The sequence below is a fragment of the Vipera ursinii genome (assembly GCF_947247035.1).
Source record: "Vipera ursinii genome assembly, chromosome: 4".
NCBI classification, from domain to species: Eukaryota; Metazoa; Chordata; class Lepidosauria; order Squamata; family Viperidae; genus Vipera; species Vipera ursinii.
In genome coordinates this window covers 20277938-20301330 of record NC_139514.1, presented here as the reverse complement: position 1 = coordinate 20301330, position 23393 = coordinate 20277938, and the positions used below count along the sequence as shown (strand labels likewise).

The 23393-nt window shown below is 44.2% G+C and overlaps 1 protein-coding gene across 1 annotated transcript; it reads right to left on the bottom strand.

The window, feature by feature from the left end:
- Positions 1-321: 321 nt before the first annotated feature.
- SAP18 (Sin3A associated protein 18) lies at positions 322-9367 on the bottom strand. The gene is made up of 4 exons (XM_083361608.1): positions 9182-9367; positions 7268-7377; positions 5815-5937; positions 322-858 (listed from the first exon to the last, which is right to left on the bottom strand). Exons 1-4 carry the CDS (start codon positions 9251-9253, stop codon positions 702-704), a joined length of 462 nt encoding a protein of 153 aa, XP_083217734.1. The 5' UTR covers positions 9254-9367; the 3' UTR covers positions 322-701.
- Positions 9368-23393: the final 14026 nt, after the last annotated feature.

The window sequence follows — 23393 nt, the reverse complement described above, 5'->3', positions numbered from 1 at the left end:
AGGAAATGTGTCTTCTAGCAACAGAAAGTTCCTTCTTTTCCTTGTTTCAAAAAAGGAAAAGAGGTAGAGTTGAACTTCCTCCTTCTCAAAATTAACACTGAAATTAAGTCTGCCAATACTTAAAATTTGGCACTGAATGCCACAGTATTATCTATAGGTAAACTAACTGTAGTTACCAGAGTTTTTTTCCCTTTGGCACAATAATACACAAAGGTGGGGGCAGGTGCATTCATGGTGGGAGAAAGCAATTGCGGAGAGAAAAGTAAAGCAATGTGATAACTTTTTTTGGAATATGACACCGTAGTCCATATTTTTCTTTATATATTTATTTACTACAGTATTGTTGAGGCAAGAATGAGCACCATGTATGTTCTAGTTCATTTTACAATGAAATTATATTTATAAAATACACATTCCTTTAATCACAAACAAGTTAGTAATGGCATTTTTATTCCATAACAAGTTTTTTTTAAAAAAAATACAGAGAATAGGTGTTGTTTTGGTCAACTTTATAAAAAAAACTGGCAAAGGAAACTAATAGCTTGAGGGCACACCTTGTACAATAACATAATTCAATTATCAACCCTTAAGATCACTAAGTGTTCTAGTATTCTCACTTTATATTTAAAAAAATAATCAGTACAATAATGCAGAAACAAATCGATGAAGGTCTACAGATGGCAGTGATGTACGGCAAAATATTAGTAAGGTCTCATACGACCAGAAGGAGGTGGCGCTCGATTTGGTGGAGTAATTGCTATGTCGAGGTAGTCCCCTATCTGGAACTTCTGAGATTGCAAAGTCATGGAATCATCTGTGCCCTTTCTTCCCGACATTGTACTACCAATTTCCTTCACCCTGTAGAAAGAAACAAAGGGGACATTATTTTCCTCCAGGAAATCAAATTATTCAAAACCAAAATGGGAAAAACTTGTTGAACATAATTATGTAACTCAACGGTACATAATTATGTTCAACGCCCTCAGACTGACGGCGTTGGTTGGCGGTGTGAGGATCGACAGAGGCCTGGCCTGCCTGTCCTTTACTTTCTTTGTTGACAGGCAGGCATTATGGCTGGCTCCGTACCTGATGGGAATTAAGATCTCCCTATTGATAGCCCAATGTGGACGGGACCGAACCGTGGTGGGAGGACGGTTTTGGACTGGTCAGCGACCATCTCACTGGTGTGAGAGACCAGTTGGGGTGGGCCTGGCTCAGGATCCCCCTTTTCTCTCTCTGCTCCAGTTAGACGCCTCAGCCGGAGTGAGAGGACGGCTGAGGTTGTCCCTTGGATTTCCATTTCAGGTGAGAGCTGAGATGGCCTTGCAGATTGAGAGATATGCCCACTGGACTTCTTCTTTCTCCATCTATGTACCATCAACGAGCGATCCTTTGGATATACTTGCAACATCGGCCCTAAGAGACTATTCGAGCGCAATATGGTCTATCGCTATTCCGAACCGGACTTGTATGCCCTTAGGGCGGTTTCTGCCTCATGGGCGCGACCTGTCGCCTGTTTCCATACTCCCCTTAATGACGGGTCCAAGCTTTGGGACTCCGAGAGGTGGTTGGGCTTAGATAGGGGCCTCGAGTTAAGATGCGCCAAGAGGCCCCTGATAAGATTCTTAGCCGGTTATTTTAAGAGGTTAGGGAGGGGGAGGGAGGGGGGGTAGGGAGGAAATCTGTAACCGGCACTCAGTCTGGATCTGTTAGAGGTCCCGATGGGACGGGGTCGGGGGAGGTGGCTGCTGGCGCTGGGAGTGTGGGGGTGGGGCATCGAATCCCCACGGCGATAGGGTATGGCAGCAGGTGTTTGCGCGGAGGGCCATATCAACATCTGGGATCGCGCCCCCGCTATCTCCGAGCGGTGGCGCGCTCCGACCCTCCGGTTAGAACCCTCTTACCCGGGGATGAGGGTGATCAGGCCCCTGAGCTCAGGTTGGTCTATTTTAACGCTAGATCCGTAGTTAACAAAGCTCCCCTCATCCGTGATCTGATCGAGGAGGAATGTGCGGATCTAGCGTGCATCACGGAGACTTGGCTGGGCTCGGAGGGAGGGGTGCCTCTCTCCGAGTTATGCCCGCCGGGTTTCCGAGTGCTGCACCAACCACGGGCTCAGGGCAGGGGTGGTGGGGTGGCAGTGGTTATTCGGGAGACCTTGTGTCCCCGGGAGGCCACCATTGTCCAGATGGCCGGGAGTGAATCCCTCCTCTTGAGATGTGGTCCTCGGGTTCAGCTGGGCTTGTTGCTTACATACCTGGCGCCCAGCTATGTGGCAACAGCCCTGCCTGAGCTGCTCGACACCCTCTCAGGGTTGGCGGTGGAGTTTCCCAGGCTTATAGTCCTGGGTGACTTCAACCTGCCATCACTGGGAGGGTCGTCGGAGTTAGCTCGGGAGTTCATGGCCTCCATGACAGCCATGGGCCTGACCCAGGTTATTGAGGGCCCGACTCATGAGGGGGATCATACTCTCGACCTGGTGTTCCTGTCTGGACAGTGGTTGGATGATCTGGGAGGGGGCTCCCCATCCATTACCCCTCTGTCATGGACAGATCATCACCTCCTGAGGCTGGTTTTCCGTCATGCCACCCCCCGCCGCTGGGCGGCGGAACTGACCAGGTGGTTCCGCCCCAGGCGCCTAATGGACCCGGATCGATTCCAGAGGGCGCTTGGGCCTATACCTATCACCCTTACCCACAGCCCAGTCGATGCTCTGGTGGAGGCCTGGGAAACGGCTGCCACCAGGGCACTCGACTGCGTTGTACCCATGCAACCTCTGACCCGTCGCAGATCCCGCTGGGCCCCATGGTTCTCTGTGGAGCTCCGGGAGATGAAGCGTCGGAGACGAGGTCTAGAGAGCGGTTGGAGGTCCAGCCGATCCGAATCCGACCGATTGCAGTTAAGAACCTTTATAAGGTCTTATCTTGCGGCGATAAGGACGGCGAAGTCTAACTACTTTGCCGCCCTTATCGCGTCCGCAGATAATCGCCCGGCCGCCCTGTTTAGGGTGACTCGCTCCCTCCTTAACCAGGAGGTGAGAGAGGATCCCTTGCAGGGACGAGCCGAGGAGTTTAGTCATCATCTGGCGGACAAAATCGCTCGGATCCGGACCGGCTTGGACTCTGACTGGGCAGAGTCTGAGGTGGAGGAATCAGGCGGTCTTGAGCACGTTATCTGGACTGAGTTCGACCCTGTTTGCCCTGATGATGTGGACAGGATCATGGGGAGACTGAGCACCACCACCTGTTTGTTGGATCCGTGCCCCTCCTGGCTAGCTTATGCGGCTCGGGAGGGAACACGAGGCTGGTTCCATGCAGTAATAACTGCTTCTTTGAAAGAGGGTGTCTTTCCTGCCGCCTTGAAGGAGGCGGTGGTGAGACCCCTTCTCAAGAAGCCTGCTTTGGACCCGTCTGTTTTAAACAACTATCGTCCAGTCTCCAACCTTTGCTTTCTGGCGAAGGTTGTTGAGAGTGTGGTGGCGCACCAGCTCCCTCTGTTCCTGGAGGAAACTGATTATCTGGACCCGTACCAATCGGGCTTCAGGCCCGGACACAGCACGGAGACGGCATTGGTCGCGCTGGTGAATGATCTCTGGAGGGCCAGGGACAGGGGTTGCTCCTCTGTCCTGGTCCTATTAGATCTCTCAGCGGCGTTCGATACCATCGACCATGGTATCTTGCTGCGGCGTCTCAGGGGGCTGGGAGTGGGAGGCACCGTTTTACGGTGGTTCTCCTCCTACCTCCAGGGCCGCTCACAGTCGGTGTTGACAGGAGGGCAGAGATCCGCCCCGAGGTCTCTCATTTGTGGAGTTCCTCAGGGGTCGGTTCTCTCGCCCCTCCTGTTCAACATCTATATGAAGCCGCTGGGCGAGATCATTCATGGTTTTGGGGTGGGGTATCACCAGTACGCTGATGATACCCAACTTTTTCTTTCCACCCCAAACCAACCCAGTGATGCCCTCTCCGTGATGTCCCGGTGCCTGGAGGCGGTTCAGGTCTGGATGGGGAGAAACAGGCTTCGTCTCAATCCCGCCAAGACTGACTGGCTGTGCATATCGGCATCTCGGGTTAACCAAGTTATTCCATCCTTAATGATGGGGGGTGAGGTGTTACCCCCCGTTGATAGGGCTCGCAACCTGGGCGTCCTCCTGGATGCACGGCTCAATTTTGAAGACCATATAGGAGCCGTGACCAGGGGGGCTTTTGCACAGGTTCGCCTGGTGCGCCGGTTGCGTCCCTATCTGGACCAAGATGCCCTACGCACAGTTACTCATGCGCTTGTGACCTCCCGCTTGGACTACTGTAACGCTCTCTACATGGGGCTGCCCTTGAAGACCACATGGAGGCTTCAACTGGTGCAGAATGCGGCCGCGCGAGTTGTAATGGGGGTCTCCCGATACTCCCATGTAACACCTCTACTCCGCGAGCTGCATTGGCTTCCGGTTGCCCTCTGGGTGAAATTCAAGGTGCTGGTTATTACCTATAAAGCCCTACATGGCCTGGGTCCGGGTTATTTGAGGGAACACCTGCTGCCGGCATCAAACGCCCTTCGCCCAGTGCGCTCCCACAGGGAGGGTCTGCTCAGGGTTCCGCGGGTGAGAAATTGCCGGCGGGTGACACCCAGGGATAGGGCCTTCTCAGTGGGAGCGCCTGCCCTCTGGAACCAGCTGCCGGTGGAGCTGAGAACTGCCCCCGACCTCCGATCATTCCGCCGGGGCCTGAAGACCTGGCTCTTTGAGCTCTCGGGCCCAGGCTGAGGAGAAATTTTTTATTGGGGTTTTAATTGTGTACAGGGTCAATTTAATATTTTTTAATTCGGTTTTAACTTTTGTATGTTGGATTTTTAATTCCCTGTAAACCGCCCTGAGTCCTCAGGGAAAGGGCGGTATATAAATGTAACTAACTAACTAAACGTGACATATTCTACCTCCTTTGCCCTAGTACTATCTATTGTGAACCCTGGGCATGAAGATAATATGCCAGAAAACTGGAATTAACCATATATCCTTTTGTGTGTGTTCTTCAGCTGATTTTTTTGTGTGTTATACATAACAGTGTTAACATTTTCTTCTGTTTAGATTTGTGTCTTATTGACCTCAGCAGCTTTTCAACCATAATCCTAGACTGTTTCATGTGTTATCTTCACCTAACCTTTTTAGTATTAGTTAAGCCTATCTGTAATGTTTCAATACAACCTTGAGTTTGTGGCCCATTGCAAATACAAAGACTAGGAAGCATGCAAGACAAATGCATATTATTTAAAAGTTAATGCTTTAAATTTATAGAAAATGTCTAGCATGAGCACAAAGAGAATGATAGCTTAAATGTCATTGAGAAATCATACTATAAACAATTACTCACATTATGCTAAGCTGCCCTTCAAGTAAGCAACTGCACTGGAAGAACAGATGTTCTTTAATTTAAATGTACAAAAATCCTACTCATAATTAGCTATCTGAAATTTGCAACTTAAAACACTCATCTCTGGCTACCAAATTTAAGCTCTTTGTAATTTCTTTAGAGAGGAATTATTTTTCCTAGCATCAAATAACTTTCTCCATTTGAAAGAAATCAGCTGCTTTCTCCTGAAATAATTGACAGCTACAATTCAGAGATATATACTTATTTAGCACCTGCATAACTTTAGAAATATATTTTATAGGAAAACGATATAATTAACCACTATAAGACTCTTTAATTTATAAGCACTAAGTTCAAGATTCATCATTATATTAATTTTTGTTCCATATTGTATGCTACAATTATCAAACAACTAACAACACTGTAGATTCTCTGTTACCATCAGCTGTATTACCTGTACCCAGGCCTTTTGAGATCTGTATAAACTATTGCAAAGTTGAAATGTGTCCCCTTCTTTCTTGCTTCTGGATAGACTTCCTTCACTAAACTGGTCAGCTCTTTTAAAGTTGCGTCCATCCTGGAGGAAAACAAAATCAAGGTCAATTTAGTTAATATAGATTCTTACTTGATGGTATTAATTATAAGAACTTAAGAATCCAGAGAACTGAAAAGTACTGCATCAAATATTTTTCCCACTAAGCACTTCACAAATATTTAATTTCTTTTGGTGGTAAACATCTTTTTCAAAATTAGCTTCCTCTGATTTCCCAAATTATGTGAGAAACAGAACATGGAGATATTTTGTATTTTCTCAAGTCATTATGTCTTGATTCTAATTAGCACTTAACTCTTTTTCTGCAAAGCATTCATGTAGAAATCCACCCATACATCTATCATATTAATGTCTTTCATTAGTAGTAAGCAAAGGAAATTAAAGGAGGAATAAAATAATTTTATCTTATCTCAACACCACAGCCCTCCATATATTTTCCTTTGCCAACCATCCTTGTTTCCATCATATCTATACACTCTTACTTTACATCCTTCAAACTTCTCACTTATTTTAAGACGTTCAGCTCCATTCAAGTCTTCTCCTTTTTAAGTTACTGATCTTTTTTATATAACTTAGTCCTTGTTCACTATAAGAGGAAACCTCCTCAAATCACTTTGATATCAAACTCACTTTTGAATTCACTTTCCTGACCTTCCATATTTACATCACACACACCTTAAGTACCCCATTTCCATTATATTAAATTTCTTCTGATGTTTCTCTTAACTAGGTCACTTCAAATATCCAAGTGATAAAAAACTCATTTACTTTTGTTTCTTTTGCAATCATTAATTCTCCCAAATATTAACCATTGTCCTTCCACCAATATTTGCATGACTTAATTTTTCCATGTATGTAACCATTCAAACAGAATATACAAATCACCTACTTGCTCTAGTAGCCACATGTATTTAGCAATCATATAGTCTTTTTCTCCTCTCAGGCACACAGATTAATTTTCAGGTGCTGTTTTTTTAGGAATATGCAATAAAATATACATATCCAGGTGTTCTGTCTTTAGAAGCCTAACCAACATATCTATCAACAATTATGTTTGTAAAAAATCAGCAACAGGCAATTCTACAAACAAATTAGGCAGACTTCTTTCTTTGGTGAACATGGCAACGTTCACATTTCTCCCAAATATGTCTGTTTTACTCACTAGAGTGCAATTTCCATTGCTACAAACTGTCCATTTTTCTGCCTTTTATCTATCAGAAGTAGAACTTCTGTACACTAGAAAAAGCAGCAACCCCTTTCTGCTATCATACCATAAAAGATACTTTACATGTGTTTTAATGCAATATTGAGATACAGGCAAATGGTACCTGTATAGGGAAGAACTACAACTCACCATGTGTAGATCTGAAGTTCACTGGAAGGTACATTTCCTCGCGCAAATTCATCCATTCGGTGATGACGCCCATTGTTCGTGGTGAAGACTCTCAACAAGAGGGGACAAGTCTGCAAAGCCAACAGCCAGTCTTAACTGTATTTATACCATGTATAAATTTTGTTGAGAAACAGAAAAAGAATATAATGCATATAACACAGAAATCCTATCTGGAAGAATTTTCAAAGTCTGTTAGCAACTAGTGAAAAAAGAGGCGGCAATTTGTGATTTTTAATTTTAATTTAATTTAATTTATTAATATTTCTATACCGCCCTTCTCCCGGAGGACTCAGGGCGGTGTACAGGGCAAGAATAAAACACAGAAATTTACAAAAACTAAAAGATGATTAAATACATGCCCGATTAAAATACAATTGATACATAGTAAAAACCCCAATACAAATGATAAAAAACCCCACCAATCCCCCCTCAGGCCAGGCCGGCTTGCTCGAACAAGTATGTTTTCAGATCGCGGCGAAAGGAGCGCAGATCGGGCGCCGTCCGGAGCTCAACCGGAAAACAATTTTGTTTTCCTTCCTGCACCACATCCAGTTTTCTCCAACTTACCAGCTTCACAGCATACTTCTCCAGCCTATGCAGCAGTTTAGAATGCTTTAATTTAAAATCTACTGCCTTCCTTAAACACTTCTGATATTTCCATAAACAACTCAAAATTGGCTCAAAACAATCACAGAAGTTTATACCTTTCTACAAAGATTATCTCCAACCACAAGGTCTTATGAGTCCATAATATTTATGATACTTCAACTACTGTGCCCATTTTGACAGAAGTCTTTACTGATTGCTAGGCATGAATACTGTATTCTATTAATCTAAATCGGCTTAACAAGATGCTGAATTTGCATATAAAGATGGCTTATTATGTCAATTATCTATATAGCTATATAAATATCAGTACTTCTAAATTTAAATACACTTAGCTAAAATATTTAGAATGTTTTGTTAGTTAGTGCATAGGCCTTTCTCATACTCTCATTTGCACCGTCCAAAAAAGAGACCACAAACTCTTTCTAGATTTACCAAGCCCAATGATACTTATGCATTAGGCATTTAAGCATATAATTATGTAAGGTCATATATGATTGATGCTTAAATGGGAAAACCAACAAGACAGCTCAAGTATGTAGGTTGGATTGAGAAATCAAAATATGGATTTGCAAACCATTCTCCTATTTTTGTCAAGAAAACTGCTTGGCCATGCCCAGAAACTCATTAGAAGTAAAGCTTGACTTGAATGAGACTTTAAGGCTGAGTATGACAAACGCATATTTAGGATCACTCCTGGCAGCAGAGAGAGAGTACCTAGGCTGATAAGTAATTATCATTTAATTGCCATGTTCACGCAACTCGAGAGCCAAAATCAGCCAACCGCATTTCAAACCTGGTACAAGATACAAAACCCAGTCCGTGTAAATTTAATTTATGCTCGTTTGTGGCACAAATGTTCCCAGTAGACCACTGTTTCCCAACCTTAGGAACTTGAAGATGCGTGGACTTCAACTCCCAGAATTCCCCAGCCAGCATAGCTGGCTGGGGAATTCTGGGAGTTGAAGTCCACGCATCTTCAAGTTCCTAAGGTTGGGAAACGCTGCAGTAGACCCACAGTAGACATAACGGCAGGGAAGCACAAGCAAAGTAGCGAGAGCGTTGAAATTGCATTAAGTTTCCACCTCGCTTTGCAGAGAGCTTTCCTACGTTCGGCTACCCTTCGTCTCCAACTGATCAGATTTTTAAATGTGAGGACGAAGGTGAGGTTTGCTCGCCATCCAACCTGAGTACAGCACGATCAAGGCGAGCCAAGCGATAGCCAGCCGGCCCCGCTTCTCCCCGCCACCTTCAGCTCCTCCTTTGTACCTTCTCGCGGTCTATCGGCTTTTCGGGCTCTTTCTTAATCTCCTCCTGAGTAACGCGAGACTCCACCGCCATCGGGACGGCTCTTCGTCCGAAACCCCCGTCGAAACTAAGACGCCGCTTTTCAACCGCCGACCGACAAGCTCACCCGGAAGCACTTTCTCAAGCTCTGCCGAAACAAGATGGCGGCGCCCACCAAAGTTGGGTTGCTTTACTGGGCTTCCCCGCCGGGGGGGGGGGGGACGGACTCTCGCGATACTTAGGTGTGCCCGAGAGGTTGTTCCTTCTACATGGCCAATACGGGTCTGCTGATAGAGACGAATTTTAAGGCGAGGCGTGAGGGAAGGGTTGCAATACTGCAGGGGTCTTCAAACTTGGCCCTTTTATGACTTGTGGACTTCAACTCCCAGAATTCCTCAGCCAGCTTTGCTGGCTAAGGAATTCTGGGAGTTGAAGTCCACAAGTCATAAAAGGGCCAAGTTTGAAGACCCCTGCAATACTGTATGTCTGTGCACGCTTGACGACGTGTGCGGTATAACTCCCAGCATGCTGACTAGGGAATTCTGGGAGTTGAAGTTCACACATCTTCTAGTTGCCCGTGTTAAGAAACATTGCTGTAGTGTTGGCGATGGGCGTTTAATGAGTTCTCCCACACATTAAAAAATGTATTTGAGTCAAAAATAGGTGGCTCTGCAGTTTTCTTGGCAATATACAGAAGTGGTTTGCCATTGCATTCGTTCTTTGGATTTTTTGTTTCACTTCCCAGTCTTGCCTAAGGAGTGGGAACTCCTGATGATCTAACCTCGTCTTACCCTTTCAGCTTTTGAATATCATGTATCGTGACCTTTCACACAAAGAGGCTTGATATCACTCTTATATTTGCAGTTCATGGATCATGCCTTAAACTCTGGCCAGGTTTACACAGTATTCTGAATAGAAAAAGCGGTACCTAGGTTGCGGCTCAGTATGTTGTACAAACTTAGATTAATTTAGTACTTGATGGTTAAATATGCTAGCTAAATTTGTGCTATGCAAATACCATATAACGTGAGGTATTAGGAAGCTTGCATAATACTCATTTGGAGTATGATGTATGGAATTTCTTAATTGTTTATTTTTTTCTATAAATTTAGGCTACATACATCATAACTAAGTCCAAACAGAAAAATATAGTATGATTATCACTACACAGTTTTTAATTATAGTAGTCAGAAATCATGGCTAAAGTTTATTAAATGGATTCATAGTCATTTCAGCCTGCAAATTCTTGATGTAATTTATCTGCACATATATTTGTTATAATCAGTTTTATAGGTGTGACACTCAGCATTAGTCATTACTCATTAACCAACAGTCAAGAAACCAGCTCTGAATATGGTGGCCCAGTGATAACAGATCTGTGTACTGCAGTGACAGTCCCGTCATCCTAACCTGTTCTGTCACTCATGCCCTAGTCATCTCTATCTGGACTATTACAATGCACTCTACATGGAGCTACCCTTGAATCCAGAAGCTTCACTTGATACAGAATTTAATTTAATTTAATTTAATTATGGGACTTATATGCCGCCCTATCTCCCGAAGGACTCAGGGCGGCTAACAACAATAAAACAACAATAAAAACAATAAATACAAATATTAAAAAAGATTAAATTTACAAAGCCCCATTATTTACTAAAACCAATAAAATAAAGCAATATTAAAACCCCCGTCTTCAGTCCAGGTCAGCCAGTTGGAAAAGGTATGTCTTTAGGTCACGACAAAAGGACCGGAGATCTGGGGCCATCCGAAGTTCTCGGGGGAGCTGATTCCAAAGGGCAGGCGCTCCAACAGAGAAGGCCCTCCCCCTGGGGGTCGCCAGCCGACATTGTCTGGCCGACGGCACCCTGAGGAGACCCTCTCTGCGTGAGCGCACAGGGCAATGGGAAATCGTTCCTGGCAGCAGACGGTCCTGTAAATATCCCAGGCCTAAGCCATGTAGGGCTTTATAGGTAAGAACCAGCACCTTGAACCTCACCCAGAGGACAACCGGCAACCAATGCAGCCCACGCAGGAGAGGTGTAATATGGGAGTATCGGGATGCTCCCATCACAACCCGCACGGCCACATTCTGCACCAGCTGAAGCCTCCGGGTGGTCTTCAAGGGCAGCCTCATGTAGAGAGCATTGCAGTAATCTATACGGGAGGTGACGAGTGCATGAGTGACCATACGTAAGGCATCTCGGTCCAGATAGGGGCGCAACTGGCGCACCAGGCGAACCTGGGCAAATGCCCCCCTGGCCACGACTCCTATATGATGTTCTAAATCGAGTCGTGCATCCAGGAGGACACCTAAGTTGCGCGCCCTATCAACGGGAATGCAACACCTCTCCCCCCATAACCAAAGATGGTAAATCTTGGACAACGCAAGATGCCGACACGTAGAGCCACTCGGTCTTGGCCAGGTTGAGCTGGAGCCTGTTCTTCCCCATCCAGATTCGTACCGCTTCCAGGCAATGGGACATCATGTCGAGGGCATCACTAGGTTGGTTCGGAGTGGAGATGAAAAGCTGGGTATCATCAGCATACTGATTATACCTCACTCCGAAACCACGTATGATCTCACCCAGTGGCTTCATATAGATGTTGAACAGGAGGGGAGAGAGGACCGACCCCTGAGGCACCCCACAATAAAGGGGCCTCTGGGTTGACCTCTGTCCTCCTGCCAACACCGTCTGCGAACGAATGCAGTTGCACAAGCAATTTTGGGTACCTGCATATCACACCTTTGCTCCACAAACTGCATAGAGTGCCAGTTAGCTTCCAGGTCCAATTCAAGGTGCTGGTTGTGACATATAAAGCACTAATGGCATGGGGTCAGGCTACCTATGGAACCGTCTTCATCTCATTAAATCGGCCCACCCCACCTGCTCAGGAAGGGAAGGTATGATATGTTGCAGATGCCATCAAATAAAGAAGTCTGGTGGGGTCTACAAAGAGAGTCTTCTCTGCCATTGCCCTGTGGAATATTCTCCCCCCCAGAGGTGAGGCAGTGCCCTAACGTCTGGCCTTCTAGAGCCGTGGTGGTGAACCTATGGCACGCGTGCCACTGGTGGCACGCAGAGCCAGTGGCGTAGCGTGGGGGGTGCAGGGGGGGCCGGCCGCACCGGGCGCAACATCTGGGGGGGCGCTCGCACTCGGGAGGGATGGAAGACGCGCTGAAGCGCCCTTCATGCGGCTGGAGTCCCACGGGGGGGATCCGGGGCTGAGGCGCACTCGGGGAAGCAGCAAGTCACAACCAGCTACTCTTGGGGGACGGAGGCACAAAGCCGGCCAGACAGGGCTCGGAGCCATCCCAGACCACAGCTGCACTTCCACCTTTCCCAGGGCGGCCCCCGCAGACGGAGCGCAGTGCAGGGCACCAGCATGCCCCACTGCCAGAGAAGCGCCCGCCGGTGCGGCCCCGACTCCCTCACCCCGCAGCAGGTGGCGGCGGCGTGGCGGTTCTTGCAAAAAGCGGGGCGGTCGACGGCGGCTGCTCCCGGCGCCGGGCAAGCAGGGCAAGGTCGCTCCTGCTCAAAAGCCAGAGTTCAGCGGCTGGCGAGGCGCTCACGCGGGGCTCTCCCAGGGCTGGCGGGCCGAACGGGGACCGGCCTCCCCCTCTCCGCACTAGAGCGGCCCCCGCAGTGGCGGCCCGGTGCACGTGGCTGAGGGGGCGGCGGTGGCGGGAGGGGGGTCAGAGGAGCGATCCGAGCTCTCCCGGGGTAGCAGGTGTGGGCTGGTGCGGCTCCAGGCTCAGCCGCAGCTCCGGCCAAGGGCTGCCAAGCTCACGGGGCGTCGTGCCGGCCCCCTCCCTCGCCCCCCCACGCCCGGATGCACCCCCAGCGGAAGCCCCGGCCAGCCACGGTGCATGCCTGAGCGAGACGGGCAGCTGCGCTGGCGGGTCCCGCTCTCTTCCAGGCATCAGAGGTAAGAAAGGGACGGCGGCGCCCCCAGCCGCCCCCCCGCCGGCTCCAAAGCGGAGGCTCCGCTGCGCCGCCCGCCTCCTGGCACGGCCTCGGGTCCCAGCGCTTCTGCCGCACGTGAGGGAGGGGATGCCGGACCTTCCCCCTTTTCCCGGGGGAGGCGTGGGTGGGGGGTGCGGCGGATGCCCAGGATGCGGGGCTCCCTGCGGCAGACTCGAGTGCTAAAATCCACGGGTTAGGGGGTGCAAATTACTTGCCTTGCCCCGGGTGCTGACAACCCACGCTACGCCACTGCGCAGAGCCCTCACTGTGGGCATGTGTGCCGTCGCCCCAGTCCTAGGCCTTCAGCTGGGTTTTATAAAACCTTTTCGCTTTACGCCTCCGCCATTGTGTGCAAAAAAAGGTTCCATCAATCAATTTCAACTTCTCGCGGGGAAAAAAAAAGATCTCGCAAAGTTGGAATTGATTGATTGAACTTTTTAGTCCCACCCAGCCTGCCATTACCACTGCAGCCACACCCACCCAATGGGCCATGCCCACTCAGCACCTGACGATACGTAAGTGGGTTTGGGTTGCAGTTTGGGCACTCGGTCTCCAAAAGGTTCGCCCTCACTGCTGTAGAGTCTTGTGTGGGGAGCCCAGAACAGCACGCAACTGTGGAACTGGTTAGCACCCTGAGAGCCCTTCCTTTGTCTTTTCAACTAATTTTTAACAAGATTTAATTATCCTTTTCTTCCTTTTAACTTTTTTTTTAAACACAGATCATTTTGATAAAATACAACTATTGCTCTTTTGAAATTTTGCAAAGATTAGCTAGATGGCACTCAAGTCTGTTTTGATGTTTAGGATCTAGGGAACTGAAAATTAAATCAAACCAAAAAAGCTTTTATTTTACTATTTTTACCATTTATTAAAAGAAACATTCTAAATCTTAGAAAGCAACAGAGCCCTTCACACTGAATTGACAAAAGGAGTGAATATTCTGTGGTATTTTGTAGATAGGCAGAGCCACCAATTCAGCTACTATAATCTTTTTTCTAAGCTCACTGGATCCCAAGAGCCAGGCAAGCTCAATTGACTGGCCAATTGAGGCAATCAACTATTTTGTCTACAGCAGTGCTTTTCAAATCTGACAACATTAAGATGTGTGGGCTTCAACTTTCAGAATCCCCAGCCAGCATGCTGGATGTTGGTCTGCACATCTTAAATTTGCCAAGTTTGATAAACACTGACCTACATGGCTGGCATAATTGAAAACTCATTTTGTGCACCAAACAGAATATACACAGGTGGGACACTTTTTCAAATGAAGCTTTGTACAATGCATTCGTGGAGCAGAATGGCAGTTAGTATCATTTCAAAGATAGCTGGCTTTTGGCAGATTTTAAATTGAATGCCTAATTCTTTTCTCTCTCTCTTTTTTTTTAGCAGACAGTCCTTACTCCCACCATACTGGAACTGAGAGCCTCTGAATCTGTTCTATCATATTGCTATCATATACATATATCATTAATATAGATGCTCTGAGTTATTATTTTATTCCGGTTAGTCTAAGAATAAATTGTCAGGAATATTTGAAGAATTTTATTTATCATACAGTTAAGAATGCACTGGGCTCAGTGTAAAGAAACAGAGGGGTCACTTGTTTTGAATAGTAAATGTATGTTTAAAGGGGGTGGAGTAGTGTGGACAGGAAATTAATTCCTCATAGGGAATGAATCATTTGCATTCCTGGCAGTCAAGTTCAGATTTACAAGAATGTTCGGGTTGATAAACTTCCTTCCAAAAGTTTTAGCTCAGAGTGCAAAGATGGCAGGAAAGATACGCAAAAAAGGATACCAGGATAGACCTTTTTTTTTAACAGGACATAATTAACAAGGAGGTAATTCAGGCAGAAATTGTGCAAGGTAACAATTAGCTAATAGTTTTAAGTACGAAGACCAGTCGTAAGTCACTTTTTTCAGCACTGTCATAACTTGGAATGATTGCTAAACAAGTGGTCATAAGTCAAGGACTACCTACCCAGGAGATTTGGAGAGCATTAAATTGGAGAAAGATGTCCCCAAACTGCTTTTTTCAGGAGGCAACTGGACTTTCTTGTTTTTCTTTGAAGATGTTTTGCTTCTCATCCAAGAAGCTTCTTCAGTTTTTGGATTTCCAGAAAACATTGCAGACTACAGGAACCCTTTACGCTTCAGTTTGAGATGCAGACAACCCAGACTCATCCCCAACATCCTGCGCCTGTCTTCAACAGTGAAGGGACACAGGGCAGAAAACAGAAAAGGCTCCGCACACATTTGCACTACTCAGGTGACCCTGAGGACACAGGTAAAGCTCCAAATGGCTTCCACAGCTCTGTAAAAGAATGCAAATGACTAGCTGTCTGCAAGGAATATAAATCCTTCCATTCCCCACCATCCAGTCAGAGCTGAAGAAGCTTCTTGGATGAGAAGTGAAACAGCTTCAAAAAAAAAACACCCAAGAAAATCCAGTTGCCTCCTGAAAAAAGCACCTTTGGGACAACCATGATCTGGATGACTGAGAGCAGGGGTCTTCAAACTTGGCCCTTTTATGACTTGTGGACTTCAGCTCCCAGAATTCCTCAGCCAGCATTGCTGGCTGAGGAATTCTGGGAGCTGAAGTCCACAAGTCATAAAAGGGCCAAGTTTGAAGACCCCTGACTGAGAGTCTTCATAGACATTAGAGAAAGATACTAAATGATATGGGTCAATGCAATTGAATGTGCTGATGGCTTCTGAATCCTTAATTGAAAATAAGAGTAGAAGTTTGGAATATTAAAAAGTTAGATGTTCCTTACCCTAGAACAGGGATAAGGAATTTATTGCCCAAGCTTTTGGTATGAATGAATGGGGTTGTGTTTTTTTTACTTTGACAAAATTGTTGGAAACTGATAGCAGAGTTTCCTACCAGGTGTAACGACATTACAAAATACTGTAGCATGTTCCTTAAAATAGGCTTAAGATAGCTTAAAAAAAAGGAAGATCAACCCCAAATTCCATCAAAAATAGGCCAACCATTGCTTCTTAAAACATGTTAAACATGCTTCCAGCCACCAAATGTTTGTCTGTTCCTGGATTCAAATTCCTTTAAATTCTGAGTTTTAACTTGTTTCCTTCTTTTATAATAGCCATAATTTATTCAACTCAGTTTTTTTGGAACTGCATAATACCCTGATCATGGGTTGGGTTTGCATAATAAAATAGGCTAAATAAGCCAATGTGTCAGATACTGTACATCATCTACATCTGCCAAATTGATTCATGGACAGAACCTGGTATTCTAATTCCATCTCTGTTCTGCCTTTAAGTAAGTTTTTTATTCCTGGTAAGTGCCTGGACAGGTCCCTGCAGTTTTTTGGCAAGGTTTTCAGAAGTTATTTGGGTCACTTCTTCCTGGGACTAAGAGTGACAAAGCCTAATTGGCTTTGTGCCTAAGGCAGAATTTAAAAAAAACCAGTCTCCTGGTTTCTAGCTGGATGCCTTAACCACTGCACCAAACTGATTCCATAAAAGAGTTAAGGCTGGAATAACCAAAGGCCACTGACTGCCTTTGAGATTGTCCATACTAACTATTGTACCTACAGTACTGTTTGGAAAGTGGATGGACGGATAGATATTTAATAAAGATAGTTTATTTAATAAATAAACATCAAGCTATATTTTTGCTAGCTGAACTGAATGACGTCTGCCTGTTCTGATCTGAATATAAGGATTAACTGAGAGTGTGCTGGGTGCAGTCTAAAATGGAAATTATCCACCCTAATTTTCCAACACAATATTCACATTCTAGTTTGCTAAAGCAACTATAAAATGATTTCACAGTTAAGACGGTAATTAAGAAATCCAGCTTTGCACAATGCAGATGGGCAACTCTTTTTAATGGATTCAGGGTCTGTGCTTCCATCAATTTCACATTTCAGGCTCTTTTGCAGCTCTGATACTCTAATCAACACAGTAGGTTAAGAGGAAAATAAGGAATTAAACAGAAGAACTATATAAGTGCATAAAATCATCATGGCTAAGCTGATTCAGAGAACTGCCTCAGAGTGGAAAGCAAACAACCTAAAAGATGAAGAATTTAGCAGAAATCACACCCTGGAAGAGAACTCCAATGGCATTTCTTGGCATTGGTCAAACCCACTGATGATAAATGATTTAGGGGTTTTTGGTGGGAGGAATGTCTAAATAAGAAGAACTTGGTAATGTTGTATACATAGAATTATTTATAGTATGGAAAACGTATAGGAAAAAACCTTCCACTGCTAAGAATTAGCTGAATGTGAGATGTTGAAGCAGACAGAAGGCAACGGCTTATTTCTAGCTCACTGTAGAGAATTCTGTACCACTAGTAATAGCTGACAGGACATCCATGGGGTCAGGGATTTGCTTGTGTGCTTGCAACACAAACACACACTTCAGCAGATGCCCTGATACTTTGAATAGTTTCATTAGAAGATTAAACAATTTAAGGGAAGAGAAGGCAACAAAGAGCAATTAGCCATGCTACGTAGATGTTACATGCATATACAGAGGTAGCATGTCTGTCAATAGCTGACACTGGGAACTGCAAACCAGAAGAACTCTTGCATTTATATCCTGTTGTGAAGTTTCCATAAACTTCTCATTTGAGTGTGAGAATAAAATACTGGGTCATCCATGCAGTACCATGGGTTTTCCTGCAACACAACTGAACTAAAAGATCATTTTTAAGTCTTTATGAATGGTGCTTGGTGCTGATAGCATGGCTCTGGCTATAGGCGACCACATTGGCTAGTAACAATGAGCTGCTGCAACTAGCAAATGAAAGAAATGTATGGATATATTGTATTGTGAGTGGCCCAGATTTGCTGAAGATGGGTGGCCATGTCAGTGTCCTAAATAAAGTAAATAAGCACACAACACTGTTTGCAAAATATTCATTGTAAACACTCTTGTCTTGCCTGACGGTCAAAGAGAGATCTTGCTATTCAGATGTCAGTAATAAGCAAGATAATTTTTGTTACGCATGCAATAACTAATTGTTCCTGTTCCATGGGTGAGGGGATAATGCTTAAGATCTGAAGTTATAAAAGCAGAGACAGCTTCTTTGTCAGGCTCAGGCCTGACCCTTCAGGATGAGGTTCTTCAGGAATGGAGGTCACTAGGCGTGCAGACACACACCCAATTCAGGAGTGTCTCTCCAGCTTTTGCTATATTTGCCTGTTTCTTGAGAAGGAACAAATTCAAACAACTACATCAAATTCTCCAGGGGTGTCCACAGAAAATGAGTAAAAAAAGTCAGAAGAGAGGCTACAGATATGGTTGAAGCCCCAACCCTCTTTAAAATGCAGTCCCTTCTTTCCTTGCAACCCCAATAATCCCTTTTCAAAGAAGACAGTGCCAAAACAGATTAAATCATCCCGCCTTTATTTACTGCCTGTTAGCATTTTGCTGTCTTCACTGAGTAGCTCTTACACTCTTTTATTTGCAACAGATTCCAAAAAGTTCTTTATATTCCTCTTAGCAGCTTTTGCCTAATTTTATTTCTTTCGACTTTCAGCTTTCCCAGCACTACCTTGACCCACTCTGGACTATCCATTAGTTCTCATTCTTGGCCACTTATTCAACTTTCACCTCCAGGTTTCTTCTTTGGTTTTGCAAGTCTTTTCTTGTATCCTTCAGTAGCTTTTTTGTAATAAGGAGAGTCATCCCACCATGTCTTAGTTATAATTATTCAATCATATTAACTTTCCTGTTAATATGATTGAATAATTAATTTAGGCTTTATTTTCCTTACCCTGAGCAGTGCTATATGGATATTGGCGGCAATGAACCTGAGGGTTCTTCCTGGGTTTTTTGAATGCTTTATGAGGTCTTAGTAAGCTTATCCCTCCTGCAATGTACCAGCCTTTGAATGAAGTTCTCCCATCGGGGTTTCCTTCTCCAGTCACGGTAGACTTCATTTAAAATGCCTCCAATCAAGTTTTATTGCTTTGCCCAAACACATTTTTCCTTATCTTTGGAGGAACAGCTTATCTCATAGTTAATTATCCAGCTACTGTATGGTCTCAGAAACCATCTTTCATGAACATTATTTCCATAGTAGTATATTTTTTTCTGTTTCCAAAGCATTTCCATGGACACGAAGGATGGTTGAGAACATCATTTAAGTCCTCAGGTTCTTCATTCCTTGAGTTTCAGAAGCCAATATGTGTATAGACTTAGGAACCTATTAACTGATAACCCTTTCAGTCCACACATGAATGAGCTGGAAGGGTTATCAGGTAGCAGTCTTTGTGAATCTTGGCAGCTTCTCTGTGACATTCCTTATCCACACTCCCATAAGCCCTAATTGCTGTTTGGCTGCATATTTATTCCTTTCTTAGATTGGCTGACTGCACAGTATCAGAAAGAAAAGTAGTTAACAGAATTGCTTTTTGAATTCGTCATCTGAGCATCCTTCCCATATTCGTTAGCTGCCCCCATTTGCTATGTGGTTTACCCTATATTCCTCCTCTAAGCAGCCTCTACTTTCTCAGCAAAAAAAAGTAAATTACTCAGTCACCCTTAATAAACCTTTCAGCAGCTTTCAGGACACACCTAGTGCAATTAACATCTATTCATAAGATGACCTTTTAACCCATATAGCTAAGCATAGTGTCTCATAGTTTTGCAGCTCAAAACGTCTCTTACTCCTGTTGAATTCTGCTTCCAAACTTTTGCTATCTCTCCCCATTTCTTGTTCAGAGATCTGAGAAGATACCTTGTTATCTACTTATCAGGGCTACAGTATCTGGGCTACAGTATCTGATCTCAGCTGCAAATATCCAGGTAACCGTTGGATGTCAACAATTGTTTCTCTGCTGCCATTTAATGGATCATATGTGCCTGTCCATCCCACTACTGATGTATCTACCAGCTTTTTGCTTTCTTTATCCTAATGCATATTACAAGTCTTTGGAGTAGGAATTTTTATACAGTGCATCTAACTCATAGCCAGGGTAAATCAGTTGCATTCCTGACTCAAGCCAGACCAACGTACCAAGCCGAGGACTGGGTTTATGTTGGACCCAGAATGATGAAAATACACAATTCCATAACAGCCACAAAGCAAACAAACTATGACTTTGGGTTAGCATAGTGTGCAAACCTGACAATTAACCTCTTCCTTTCAAGACTTTTTCTAAAGCATTGGGGAAAGGCAATGATTACATATTTTTTCCAAGCATTATGAAGCCTAGGATAGACAAGCAGCTATTTTCCAGTTCTTCTGAGCAAGCAATGTCTTTTGATGTTATTGTTAACCATAATATATGTTTCCCATTCTGGCAATAGATTGCCTGAAAAATCTAATCCGAGCTGTTTTTAGGCTGTTCAAGGGAGGAGTTTTGTAATATATTCCTTCTTTTTAACACTGCACAAGCAAAAGCCACTGAGATGTTTTAATTAGAGAGCAAGCACAGCCGGTAGCTTTCCGCTGTGTGACGCATGTAAAAACCTATCTGCTCTGATGTGCAGAGAACAGAAGGTCTAAAGGAAAGCTGTTGTTCTCTTTCCTTCAGCATTAAGCATTTTATATGCCCATCTTCATTCACAAAAAGATATGTTCAAATGCATCTTTCAGCCAAATGAACGAATAAAGAAAGCCTAAGGCAACGAAAGGACGAAGAAGTTCTGAAGGTTTTAGCATTTCTTAATTGGAAATTTAGGATACTAAATACTAATTAAGTACGCTCGTGGTTCCTTGGATTACAAATTCTGATCAACCTAAATAAAATGATGGGGCAAAATAGTTGGGGAGGATGGAGTTCCAGTTTAATAACGCAGGAAGGAAGGCTGTTTTAAAATATGAATTTGGAGAAAAATGGACTGCTCTAACAGAAAACAATAGCTTATGCATAGAAACTATACAGTAGGGGGGAAAAGTTGGTGAAGAAATATAGTTTTGAATAAATATCCCACCTTATAGCTTTCTCCACTCTGATATATTCTCCAAGACCTAGAATTGCAATTCTCAGAATGCCAAACATATTGGCCCTGTTAGTTGAGGACCATTGGAGTTAAAAGCCCAAAATATTAAGTGGAAGAGGGCAGATTGTCGTGCTATGTCAGCAATGTACCCAATCTCATATTAAAATTGTTATAGTAACTTCCCAGTACTCTACTACTAACAGTATGGTAACCATGGATCACAAATTGGATTGACAGGTTAGGTAAGGGGAGACTGGTTATAGGAGTAGTGTACTCTGTGGCACAGCTTACACTTCACACTAAGCCATGCTTTGTGTAACCACATTTTATTGAATAAGAATAATTGGCTGAGTTCATATAAAATACTAACCGAAATTGATGTGTGAATTCAGTCTATGATAATTAAAACAGACTGTATGTTATGCCCTCAACTGCAGAAGTATATTCCACATACCACTTCACAAGTGGTGTACAGCTAGCTTAATCTCCTTGTTATTCAGACTATGGACAGAAACCTTGGAGGATAAGATGGAATAAAAAGAGTCAAGAGCTTATTCTATCTCATAAAATATTGGATTGGGGCCGCTGTATCTCCTCAATTTTTTTTAAGTTATCAATTGTGTGAAGAAAGCACATTGCTTGTATAAAGAAGACTCCAGATACAATCTGTCATGTTTCCAAATGCTGAAGCTGCAGTGATGGGAAAGATCTTTTCTGTGACACCGAGAAAGCTTCCTCCAAAATAAGATACGCAATAGGGCACCTTCCCCAACCTGTTTCCTTGAAGATATGTTGGAACTTCAACTCCTGCCGTTCTCAGTGGACCATGCTCGTTAACGTAATCATAACACAACTGGAGAGCATCTGCTGGGAGAATAATTGGGCAATCAGAAAGATAGTCAGGCCTAGCATAAAACCATTTCTTATATTTCTAATATTGTTTACAGGTTTGAAGACAAAGTTTTATTTTTATTCTGCTTTTGCTTTTGGAAACCAGTCATTATTTTGCCCACTTTAGTGGACCGGATAAGTGGCAAAACGGATACTCCAGGTCTAGCCCAGCTTCATGAGTCATAAAAGCCCACTCAACATCAGATTATAGCACACACCACAGAAACGGAAATAGAAAATGGCTAAAAATGGAAAATAAAGCCATGACGACTGTTGAGCTTTTCAAATTAAAATGTAAGTACCCTTAAAACAAGCTAAAAACAGTACCTGGTGTGGGCAGAAGTTCAGCATGAAGATGCAGTTCAGTGAAAAAGGCCTTCAGCAACCAAGGAAGCAAGCAATAATAGAGGAGAATATCAAGTACGTCCAAACGTCTTAATTAATGCGCTGCTTGTTTCCACTGGGGATTCTTTTCAACACACCCAATACAGTGTGTTTTTTTAAAAAAAGAAAAAAGAAAAAGAAAAACCCAAAACTGTGTAAATGAGTTACAGGGGTTCTTTACAGGGAATCTTCAGAACTGTCTTCTGAGCTGTTTTGCAGTGCAATCCTGCACATACCTATTCACAGTAAGCCCTGCTGATTAGGATTATGTGCCATGAAATTTTTTTCAGCTCCTAGGGGCCATGTAGATTTATTTTTCCATTATGCTCTATCTCTAACCTGGTTTGTTTGTTTTTTTAGAACTCCCAGTGATGCATTCATCACCGCTGTAACTATAGGCAAAGCACTGACACCTTGAACATTAGCGTTGAAAAAGAAAATATCACGGGCAGATGGATCATTGAACAAATCAATCCAGGGTTCTCGTCTGAAGCATAGATGACCGGCCTCAAATTATCCTTCTTTGGAGACATTACACAAATTCAAGGTGCTGGTGATGACCTATAAAGCCCTAAATGGTGAGGGTCCGGGATATTTGAGGGAACACCTGCTGCCAGCATCAAGTTCCCTTCGTCCAGTGCGCTCCCACAGGGAGAGTCTCCTCAGGGTGCCGCCGGTTAAAGACTGCCGGCGGGTAACACCCAGGGGTAGGGCCTTCTCAGTGGGTGCGCCTGCCCTGTGGAACCGGCTGCCTGTGGAGCTTAGGACTGCCCCCACCCTCCGTTCATTCCGCCGGGACCTGAAGACCTGGCTCTTCGAGCTCTCTGGCCCAGGCTGAGAATATTTTTAATTTTAATTTTAACTGGGTTTTAATTTTCTCAGGGTTCTATTTAATCTCTTTTAATTTGTTTTAACGTTTGTATTGACTGTTTTTTAAATGCCCTGTAAACTGCCCTGAGTCCTTCGGGAAAGGGCGGTATATAAATCTAAATAAAAATAAAATAAAAATAAATAAATACCCAGTTC

What these genes read in the sequence shown, in the direction of transcription:
- SAP18 (XM_083361608.1), bottom strand. Translation starts at nt 9,253, where the DNA reads ATGGCGGTGGAGTCTCGCGTTACTCAGGAGGAGATTAAGAAAGAGCCC. An exon ending in AGCCGATAGACCGCGAGAAG is followed by an intron (nt 7,378 to 9,181) that starts GTACAAAGGAGG and finishes TTGGCTTTGCAG; the next exon opens with ACTTGTCCCCTCTTGTTGAG. An exon ending in CTCAAAAGGCCTGGGTACAG is followed by an intron (nt 859 to 5,814) that starts GTAATACAGCTG and finishes TTCTTTCTACAG; the next exon opens with GGTGAAGGAAATTGGTAGTA.